This window comes from Phycodurus eques, chromosome 7, assembly GCF_024500275.1.
Source record: "Phycodurus eques isolate BA_2022a chromosome 7, UOR_Pequ_1.1, whole genome shotgun sequence".
Taxonomy (NCBI): Eukaryota; Metazoa; Chordata; class Actinopteri; order Syngnathiformes; family Syngnathidae; genus Phycodurus; species Phycodurus eques.
The window spans coordinates 2,325,602-2,337,666 of NC_084531.1; the positions used below are offsets into that span (position 1 = coordinate 2,325,602).

The 12,065-nt window shown below is 44.8% G+C and overlaps 1 protein-coding gene across 1 annotated transcript in view; it reads left to right on the top strand.

The window, feature by feature from the left end:
• The first annotated feature begins 10,256 nt into the window (after positions 1-10,256).
• nlk2 (nemo-like kinase, type 2) overlaps positions 10,257-12,065 on the top strand; it is a 54,198-nt gene continuing 52,389 nt past the window's right edge. Inside the window, exon 1 of the mRNA XM_061681292.1 lies at positions 10,257-11,890. Within this exon, the coding sequence (XP_061537276.1) occupies positions 11,436-11,890 (455 nt within the window). The 5' untranslated portion in view covers positions 10,257-11,435. The remainder of the gene's footprint in view (positions 11,891-12,065) is intronic.

The following is a 12,065-nucleotide window of genomic DNA, read 5'->3' on the forward strand; positions in this document are numbered from 1 at the left end:
CATCCAGAGCCTTTAGGAACTCCGGGCGAATCTCATCCACCCCCGGGGCCCTGCCACCGAGGAGCTTTTTAACTACCTCGGTGACCTCAAACCCAGAGATAGGAGAGCCCGCCTCAGAGAACCCACACTCTGCTTCCTCATGGGAAGGCGTGTCGGTGGAATTGAGGAGGTCTTCGAAGTATTCTCCCCACCGACTCACAACGTCCCGAGTCGAGGTCAGCAGCGCCCCATCCCCACTATACACAGTGTTGGTGGTGCACTGCTTTCCTCTCCTGAGACGTCGGATGGTGGACCAGAATTTCCTCGAAGCTGTCCGGAAGTCTTTCTCCATGGCCTCACCGAACTCCTGCCATACCCGAGTTTTTGCTTCAGCGACCACCAGAGCTGCATTCCGCTTGGCCAGCCGGTACCCATCAGCTGCCTCAGGAGTCCCACAGGCCAAAAAGGCCCAATAGGACTCCTTCTTCAGCTTGACAGCATCCACACCAACGGGTTCGGGGATTGCCGCCACGACAGGCATCGACCACCTTACGGCCACAGCTCCGGTCGGCCGCCTCAGCAATGGAGGCGTGGAACATGGTCCACTCGGACTCGATGTCCCCAGCCTCCCCCGGAACATGAGCAAAGTTCTGTCAGAGGTGGGAGTTGAAACTCCTTCTGACAGGGGATTCTGCCAGACGTTCCCAGCAGACCCTCACAATACGTTTGGGCCTGCCACATCGGACCGGCATCTTCCCCCACCATCGGAGCCAACTCACCACCAGGTGGTGATCAGTTGACAGCTCCGCCCCTCTCTTCACCCGAGTGTCCACGACATGTGGCCGCAAGTCCGATGACACGACCACAAAGTCGATCATCGAACTGCGACCTAGGGTGTCCTGGTGCCAAGTGCCCGTGTGGACACCCTTATGCTTGAACATGGTGTTCGTTATGGACAATCCATGACGAGCACAGTCCAATAACAGAACACCGCTCGGGTTCTGATCGGGGGGCCATAAATAACAGCTATTCAAAATGTTCCTCATCGTTGTGTTGCAAATAATTACAAGTCCTTCTGGAAAATATTCCCGTTTATTCATTATTGTTGCAAATTTTGTTGCAAATCATACGAGCAGTTTCAAATTTTTAACCAAATATTATTTCAACAGTATTATGAATCAGTGAGCGTGCACCATTCAGTTATGCATCCTTTGTAAATGTATACATAAAAATGTAAGTTGTGGCAGTGCACGGGAAAAGAAAAAAAAATGTTCCAACAAACCAACCTCTTTTGAAGTGGAGCTTTTGACTGAAATTTTGTAATATGCAATGTCTTAAAATATTTCTACAGGAGGGATTTATTTTCACAGTGTGAACATGGCACACCATTTTATGTTAGTGTGCTCCTGAAACTTGGCATTGTTTGGTCCTCACAAGTGCATCAATGTCATTTAAGTGTTGTCAGTGTACCCTCCACTGGACAAAATTAGCAACAAAAGTTAATTTTATTGAAAAATAGCAGTGATTGTGTTCTCCATCCCCACGGGCAAGATTGGACCCCCTGACGGGCCGGTTCTGCCCCGTGGGCCGTATGTTTGACACCCCATGTTCTAGAACTTTCTCCCATCTCCCGACTGCATCTCTGGAGCTCAGCCAGTGATTTTTGGGTTCTTCTTTCCCTCTCTCACCAAGACTCTTCTCCCCCGATTGCTCAGTCTGGCTGGACAGGCAGCTCTAGGAAGGGTTCTGGTTGTCCCAACCGTCTTCCATTTAAGAATTATGGAGGTCACTGTGGTCTTAGGAACCTTATGTGCAGCAGAATCTTTTTTGTAACCTTGGCCAGATCTGTGCCTTGCCACAATTCTGTCTCTGAGCTCCTCAGGCAGTTCCTTTGACCATGATTCTCATTTGCCCCGACATGCACTGTGAACTGTAAGGTCTTATATAGACAGGTGTGTGGCTTTCCTAATCAAGTCCAATCAGTATAATCAAACAGCTGGACTCAAATGAAGGTGTAGAACCATCTCAAGGATCATCAGAAGAAATGGACAGCACCCGAGTTAAATACATAAGTGTCACAGCAAAGGGTCTGAATACTTATGGCTGTGTGATATTTCAGTTTTTTAAAATAAATCTGCAAAAATTTCAACAATTCAGTTTTTTCTGTCAATATGGGGTGCTGTGTGTACCTTAATGAGGAAAAAAAATTAACTTAAATGATTTTAGCAAATGGCTGCAATATAACAAAAGAGTGAACATTTTAAGGGGGTCTGAATACTTTCCGTACCCACTGTAGTTCCACCACCAAGTCTCCTTCTCTTATTAACCAGAGGACATAGGAAGTACTCTCACTCTCCTTTATGTCTCTGATCACTGTCATAATCTAGTCAATATGCATATTATGTTATTTAGTTAACATCATTGGTATAGTGATTACATAGTTGTAAAGTCGGAAATGGCAGCTCGGTATCGACTTATTTAATGGGATAATATTACAAAAGTTACCTTGAAAACTTGTTTAGTAAAAGACTAAGAGTGATAATTAGACACATAATGTCAGAGTATAAAACCAAACACCATTGAAACAATGTAGCTATATCACGGTAATGCTACATTATACTGTGATAAACAAGACACTCCCACTCTTTGTAATATAACTACATATAAAGACGTCGTAGCTACTCTACTGTACTCGCAAACTTAAATACGCATTATTTCCCTCACCACGTTATAACTTTGATGCGTATATGCGTGGTAGCTACGTTACAGTACGGACAAGGTAGTAATTTAGGAACATGTTTGCCATCGGATTGTCAGGAAGCTGCTAACGAAGACTTATGATAGTTTGAATGGAGTTATCTTACAAGTACGTACTGCGTCGTAGTTCCACGTGTGTATATATATATTATATATATATATATATTTAAAAAAAACTTGTCAGCGTCTCCGCGGTTTATTCCAGGGACAAAAGGCTTGTTATGAAGTATTCAAAAGTGGTACGGTAACCCCAAACACGCCGGAAAGTTAAAAAGCTTGACGTGGCATTATGCCTCATAAGAGTTATGCCTCATAAGAAACTACTTTTACTGTCAGTTGAGAGGATGTCAGGAAACTTCCTGTGCGACCTTTCAACATAAAACACCACGAGTTAACATTGGGTGAAAGCCGAGGTTATAGATAGCCAGCCAATCACTGAGCTAGTTTTTGTTGGAGGTAACCCATTGAAAATATGTCTTGTCTTTGACCCCAATAGTGACGCTGCATTTTAATGCTTAATACAGAATGGTGATTCATTTTTGTTCATCGTCTCATAAAGTTTGTGGTGTTATTGTTGGTTGATATCTTTGGGGGGGGGATGAAAATTATCGCATTACAAACTCAGTGTCTGTTGTTTTCCTTCTAAGTACTGTATAGACCACCGGTGTCAAATTTATTTGAGTTCAGGGACCACATTCACCCCAATTTGATCTCAAGTGGGCCGGAGCGGTATATTTGGGCCTCAGCTATAGAAAAACGGCAATTCCAAAACTTTCCCATTGTTTTGGTGAAAATAATTATAAGTACACTCTGAAAAAAAAAATACATTTATTATTATCTTGTAGCTACGGTGGACAAAATTGGAAACAAGAGTTACTTAATGGCGGCACGGTGGCCGACTGGCTAGAGCGTCTACCTCACGGAGTGGAAATAATAATCAGAAGAGTTGTCCAAGAGCCAAGGACCACCTGTGGAGAGTTTAAAAAAGACCTGGAATTAGCAGGTACTATTGTCACAAGGGGGGTATGGTGGTTGACTGGCTAGCACATCTGCCTCACAGTTCTGAGGACTGGGGTTCAAATCCCCACCCCACCTGTGTGGAGTTTGCATGTTCTCCCCCGTGCCTGCGTGGGTTTTCTCTGGGCACTCCGTTTTCCTCCCACATCCCAAAAAACATGCATGGTAGGTTAATTGACAACTCTAAATTGCCCGTAGGTGTGAATGTGAGTGCAAATGGTTGTTTGTTTATATGTGCCCTGCGATTGGCTGGCAACCAGTTCAGGGCTTACACCGGCTCCTGCCCGATGATAGCTGGGGTAGGCTCCAGCACGCCCGTGACCCTAGTGAGGAGAAGCGGCTCGGAAAATGGATGGATGGATGGATGGATGGATAGTTACTTAATGTCTTCCCTGCGACGGGCTGGTTCTGGCCTGTGAGTCTTACATTTGACACCCCTGGTATATACTACCGCCGCCTACTGGTCCTCTGACTCCCGCCATATTCCAAAAACATGCACTAATTGTCCAAAGGTGTTAATGTGAATGGTCATTTTGTCTATATGGGCAGTACAATTAGATCTGTGCCTGTGGCTCACACTACAGTACAGACATTTGAGCACATGGGGCATGTTTGAGCGCATTCAGCGGACACACCCACTGCGTCCGAAAGGTGAGAAGAGGTCACCATTATTCACGATTTTGAAACATTATTTTATATACTTGACATTTTTTTATTCATTCAAATTCAGCAGGCTTGTTAACAAGACTCTTATCTGTATTGTGTCAAATTTATGTTATTTAATTTTCATTTTACAGGGACTTTAAACTTGTATAACAGAAAAATGTGTGATGAGTCAGAACCTTTTAACTTTGGGGGCGATGTTGTCCATCCATCCATATATCATTTTCTATACCGCAGATACACACTAGGGTTGGGCTGTGCTAAAGCCGAAATCCCATCTGACTTCGGGTGAGAGGTGGGGAACACCCATGCAGGCTTACAAGCAGCTCATACAACGTCATCCCTGAGGGTCACAGATTAATCACAGAGAAAGACACACTGCACCCATATAAAAACTTTCTGATTAGCCCCTACTGGTATCTACTGAATTACTACAGGCAGGACTGACTTTGTGCTCAGCGGTTCAGGCGTTGCAGTGACATTTCTTCAGATTTATTTTGTATTTTTTCTAGAAACGACTAATGAAGATGTTAGGGGATATGTATTGGATTAAACGTATTGATTTTATTTAAATTACGATGTAAAGGACAGACATACGGTAAAAGTCTACTTAAGTACAGTAGTGAAGTACAGGCAGTGGCCGCTGGTCAATAGAGGGCGTTAGGATGCCGCCCCACCACTGACAGTGGTCACCACATTAGTTTCCTTGACGACAAAAAAATGTAATACTGTACAAATATTCATAATAAAACGAAAATATTTCGCAATATAAGTACTGCGTTTCTATTTTTACATGAGCATGATAAATAGTATAGTTAATGATGAGTTAAGTTGTTTAGACTATCTGTTGTCTGATTTTGTGACGCATTTCCAGTCTGCAGTGCACAAATCTTTACCCATTGGCTCTCATTAAAAGTTTGACATACAGTGGGGGAACATTCCAGCGTCACATGCGACTGTTATGGCTCTATCTGTGTACGCAGGACTTCCGTGTGCCATGTTGGTCAACTTTACATGTCATTTTACTGCTGCAATTTTGAATGGACTTTGTTAAAGTCAGAGACCTAAAGCTGGATTAAAATGAAACTATGGTTTCATTCGATTTCACCTATTTGTTCACCTGCATTCCATCCCTGGATGCATTGAAAACTGTGAGGCAATGGTTACTGCTTGATCAAAGCATCTAAGACAGGTCCACACTTACAGTACCCTCGAACTGATATGCCACTTGCTGGAACTTTGTCTTAACACCACAAATTTTAAATTCCTGGCAACATTTTACAGACAAAAACATGTTTTTTCTATGGGCTCCTTGGTATCTCCCAACGTAGCAAACCTGTACATGGAGGACATGGAAAGAAGAGCTCTGAATTTCTTTGAGGGAACAATTCCAAGTCATTGGTCCAGATATACGGATGACACGTGGGTTAAAATCAAAAGCCAAGAAGTGGAAGCCTTCACCGAGTACATTAACTCAGCGTACAATAACATCAAGTTCACACGAGAAGATGTCAAAGACAATAAGTGGCCTTTTTGAGACTGATGTCCACATTGGAGACGACAGGGGCCTCCATGTTGGGGTTTACAGAAACCCCACACACCTTGACCAATACTTATTTTCTGACTCACACCACCCTCTGGAACACAAACTGGGCATTATCCATACCCTTCACCATAGAGCTGATAACGTTCCAACCAGTCCACAGACCAAAGAGAAAGAGCACAGACACATGAGGGAGGCCCTCAAAACCTGTGGTTACCCCAGCTGGTCATTTGGAAAAGTGCATCCTATTCCAGAAGGGAAAGGAGCAAGGTGGATGAGAAAGAAAGAGTGACAGACACAACAATATTGTCATTCCGTTTGTATCAGGTCTGTCTGAGAAACGATTTTCAACCAACACAACATTCCGGTACATTTCAAAACCGGTAACACCCTGAGACAAAGGCTGGGACACCCCAAAGACTGGATATCACACATGCAGAAATGTAATCTGGTGTATGCAGTCAATGAGGAATGCACAGATACATACATTAGGGAAACCAAGCAACCACTTATCAGACACATGGCACAACACAGATGGGCAAACTCCTCAGGTCAAGACTCAAGCTGTCTACCTGCAGCTCCAAGAGAAACACCAGTCATTTGAGGACAACCATCCATCCATCCATTTTCTACCGCTTATCCGGGATAAGCCTAATCAGATGCCCGAGCCACCTCATCTGGCTCCTCTCAATGCGGAGGGGTAGCAGCTATACTCTGAGGCCCTCCCGGATGGCCAAGCTTCTCACCCTATCTCTAAGGGAGAGCCCGGACATCCTGCAGAGGAAACGACCCGCAGCTCGTGACCATAGGAAAATAGATCAACCGGTAAATTGAGAGCTTCGCCTTTCGGCTTAGCTCCTTCTTCACCACAACGGACCGATACAAAGTCCGCATCACTGCAGACGCTACACCGATCCGCCTGTTGATCTGCCGTTCCATTCTTCCCTCACTCGTGAACGAGACCCCAAGATACTTGAACTCCTCCACTTGGGGGAAGGATATCATCCCTGACCTGGAGAGGGCACGCCACCCTTTTCCAACTGAGAACCATGGTCTCAGATTTGGAAGTGCTGATTGTCATCCCAGCCGCTTCACACTCGGCTGTGAACCGCTCCTTTGAGAGTTGGAGATCACGGCTTGATGAAGCCAACAGAACCACACCATCTGCAAAAAGCATAGATGCAATACTGAGGCCACCAAACCGGACCCCCTCTATGCCTAGAAATTTGGTCCATAAAAGTTATGAACAGAGTCGGTGACAAGGGGCAGCCTTGGCGGAGTCCAACTTTCATCGGAAACGAGTCCGACTTACTGCCAGCAATGCGCACCAAACTCTGACTCCGGTCGTACAGGGACCGAACACCCCGTATCAGGGGCTTCGGTACCCCATACTCCCGAAGCACCCCCCACAGGACTTCCCGAGGGACACGGTCAGCCTTCTCCAAGTTCACAAAACACATGTGGACTGGTTGGGCGAACTCCCATGCACCCTCGAGGACCCTGCCGAGGGTGCAGAGCTGCTCCACTGTTCCACGGCCAGGACGAAAACCACACTGCTCCTTCTGAATCTGAGATTCGACTTCCCTACGGACCCTCCTCTCCAGCACCCCTGAATAGACCTTACCAGGGAGGCTGAGGAGTGTGATCACGCTGTAGTTGGAACACACCCAGGGGGACCACCACCCCAGTTTGCCAATCCAAATTTGAGGACAAAAAAGTGTATATTCTGGACAGGGAAGACAAATGGTTTGAAAGAGGGGTGAGAAAAGCCATATTCACAAAGGTGGAAAAAACATCACTTAACAGAGGAGGGGGCTTTTGACATCACCTATCTCCTACTTACAATGCAGTCCTTTTGTTCATTCCAAAGAAACGCAATAATTCTACCTTCAACAAACACCACAGCCTCTTTGACCTTTAGGTAAGTCCACAACCACTTTACAACTGAATGGAATATCAATGAGCGAGTTTACATGCAACGACTCTGGTGGACTGACAATGGCCTCTGGGCCAGTAGGCTTAACGGCTCTCCCCCTTTTTAGCATTCCAAAAGAATGATTCCATACGCGGTGTGGGGCATGCCGCTAAATTGGAGCATAAATACTTGAGTCTTCCACACAAACACTGGCTAGCGCGTTGTAACTAAGCCTTGTTGCATGAACTGATGATGCTCAGATGAGAGGCAAAACATTTTCTAAGACAAACAGAACAGTCCAGTTTTAATCGATTTAATGCCCTAAGAATTTTTTAAAAGCGTGACTAAGCGGGAAAATACCACCAATAAGCAGTTTCCTTGGAAAATGGGGGTAGGTTCCTCCCAAAATATTACAAAAAATATATTTTTTAAATCTACGAAGCTTGTAGTTTTCAAACTGCTAGCAAGATTTGAATGTAACGTCACTTCACTCCTCCCCCAATGGCTCAGACTAAATCCACGCCCCTCACTAACGTGAATGTGTACATTGTACGAATGTTTACCCTTGTTTTGTCTCGAGAGCTGTCCACTTCCTTCTTTTTAACTTTTTTTGCTAACTTGAGGTAAATAATCCAGCCAAATAAAAAAGGCAAGGCAGATGGGTGTACCGACAGTGAAGCTGCGGCTTGTGTGTGCACAAGAAAAGGATTGACATTATTCGGTCACGCCTTTTGTCTTTATGGTCTCTGATAGGCTGTTCATGTCACGGTGGGAATAATATTTAACATTAAATTAGAGGCATAACATGGGGCCAGAGAGGGATGAGTTTTCAAAAGATCATTTTCATAATATTCTACTGTCGGGTCATACTCACAGTTTTAACCTATATGAGAAAAAGTTATTTTTTTTTAAAACCGTAAACTTGACCTTTAAGTGAAATTTCACAATTTCCCACGGTATCACTGATGATCTCTCACGGCACAGAAGGGTGTCGTAGGAACCACTGTAGTATATCCAGTGTTGGGAAGATTACTTTGCAAATGTATGGTAACGTAGCATATTGTCAATCCTCGTTGGTTACAATTACAAGTTCCATCCATTCATTTTCTTTACCGCTTATCCTCACTAGGGTCGCGGGCTGCTGGAGCCTATCCCAGGTATCTTCGGGCAGGAGGCGGGGTACACCCTGAACTGGTCACCAGCCAATCGCAGGGCACATAGAAACAAACAACCATTCGCACTCACATTCACACCTCCGGGCAGTTTAGAGACTTCCTAACACGCATGTTTTTGGGATGTGGGAGGAAACCCACCTAGGCACCGGGGAGAACATGCAAACTCCACACAGGAGGGGCCGGGATTTGAACCCTGGACTCCAGAACTGCGTGGCAGATGTGCTAACCAATAGGTCACCGTGCCGGCTCACAATTACAAGTTACCCTGTTAAAAATATATTAGTAGTGTAACTATTTCAATTACTTTCTCAAAGTAATATACCTAATTACATTTGATTAAATTTTAATTATTTTCCTTAATTTTGAATGAACGCATCAACAGTTTATTTTAAAAAAGTGGATTAAAACCGTAGATTATTATTTTGGAATTGGAATAATACCATGTTCCCCTGCAGCCCTAATAACAAATGTGTGCAATTTCGACAAAATTGCTTGATATGACAACCTCGAAGAGTGAATGTTCAGTAAGAAAGTCAAAAACTATTAAGATGAAACTAGTCAAAAGTCAGTGCTCTTTTTTGTGTTCAAAAGTGTAACTTTGTGTAATTTTTTTTTCAGAATCTCAGATTAACTAATATATCGCCTCACAAAGTGGCGGTTTGAGGTCACATTCGGAAAAATGTCATGTTTGAAACAGCTGCAGAATGGCACATGACCGGAGAGAGCCAATCACAAACGCTGGTTTTCGAACGAGGAAGTGATGTAAAAAAAAAAAAAAAAAAAAAGGGTTTTATGGCTATTTTCAAAAAATGTGACTAAAATTGAAATCATGGAAATTTACAAAAGCAACTGTAATTCAATTACACATGTAATTAGTTACTCCCCAACACTGAGTATCTATGAAAAGTGAGCAAAGACTAAATTCAATCTTCTCAGATGTCAACATAGTATCAAACAGATTGTACTGACGTGTAAAACCTTGACTCAAATGTAGTCAGTGATACGTATTTAAGATTCAGCATCGTAAAAGTCGCAAAGCTCTCCTCTTTATGCTTCAAAGGGACATGAGAACGCAGTAATGTCGCTGTCACGCAGTCCGCGCAAACCATTGGCCGCCTCATGTGTCAATCAAGAAGATTACCGCTATGTCATGACGCTGCCGTCGCCAATTGGTTGGCCGCCCACCATAATCTCACTGTCCATTTACTAAGGTTTGGTTCACCATATTGGATAAAATGTTCATCATTACGTTGCTCTGTGTTTAACAGCCTGTCATGCCGGTGACAAGTAATCGCCTCTGTCGCGGTGCCTTCCTGCTCCATCGATGACAACAGGACTCCGCGACACGTTCTGGACGGAAAGGAGGGATTACTGTTTTGGTTTGGAAACACTGAGACCCAGGAGCTAGCACTGAGCTGTCACATTCACTACCGCGGTGGTCTTTTCCACTTATAAGACTCTCCATGCAAGCGTTTTGAAGGATTGAACTTTTTCTTCACACCACTCAGTGACTCTGGGTGAACTTTGAGGACAGCTTGTGTGTTACAACAGGCAAAGACTGTCGATGGGGGAAGAAAATTGTCTCCTGCTATTTTGAGGCATGCTCGATGCTCGTTCGCTGTCAAAATGAAGAGGATTTCTGAGAAGGCGGCCACCTCTGTAGTTGAGTGTAATATGTGAGTGAGGTGGGTCACCAAGGCCTGGGCCTGCCTGCTCTAGTGGGCCCTGGGTGAGGATACATCTCCTCTGTACCGGATCAACAGCCGATAATTAGGGCTCGGAGATTACCACTGTTTACAGAGGACCTATTTGGCCTGCACGCTTCCGAGGAAAGGGAGGCTTTCGATTGGAATAATTGATGCAATTTCCAAGCAGCCTGGAGCCCAGGTGGCGAGAACGGCAACACTGCTGGACCAGAGCGTCTGGCAAACTTGGACACTTCGAAAAAGATGAGAGCTCAGTTTCCAATGTGACAAGCGTAAAACTGGACTATAAGGAAGAAGCAGACTTTCAGCAGAAGGGAGGGGGTTCCAGCACCATCATGAGGGACATTTAGGGCCTCCGTTTTTATTTATTGAGGGGTGGGCGGGTTGTTTTCATTTCATTTCTTTAGGTTTTTCATTGTTGGTCGTAGGTATTGGTGCTTAGAAGACTTGGGTAGTCATTTTCACATGCCTGTTATTCCCTCCCTGCTATCCAAGTGGTGTGGATTTGGATTAGCTCCTTGTTGAACCAGAATGGAAGGATTCCCTGTAGTAAAAGGCAACCGATGAATCTAAACCCCTAGTACTGCTATGTTTATGTTCCCTAGAAGTTTCATTGATTGTAATATAGGAGCCTGGTAGCCACTATCATCATTTCGACTTAGCAGTGTCTCTATTAGTGAATGACTCTTCTTGGCACAACAGCTTCAAATGTTACAAAAATGATGGCTGCATACAATGGTGGCTCCTCAGCTGTGGCTGCCCATCACCCTCATCACCACCATCAGCTGCAGCATCTCCCGCCTCCACACATGCATCACCACCACCACATGGGCCAGCATCACTTACAGCACCCGGGCTCGGCCGCTGCCGTTCACACCATCCAGCAGCACACCTCCACTGCCACCGCCGCCGCTGTGATGCTACACCCTGGTCAGCAGCAACCTTACTTCCCATCTCCGGCTCCCGGACAGGCCCCCGGGCCTGCGGCAGCCGTTGCTCCTGCCCAAGTTCAAGCTGCCGCTGTCAAAGCTCACCATCACCACCATCATCATCAGCAGCACACACACCACCTACAACAGCAGCTTGATATAGAGCCTGACAGGCCTATCGGCTATGGTGCGTTTGGGGTTGTCTGGTAAGTACACATTATTAAAATTTATTTTATTGGTAGGGTCTGTCTCTAGAACATTGCACACTACGATATAGTCTGTTCCAATACAAGACTGTCAAAAATGCACCATTGGGCCCCTCTCATTAACAACCAAAATGTTAGGAACATTAACTTTTTTGTTCACCAGCCACTGTGGCTA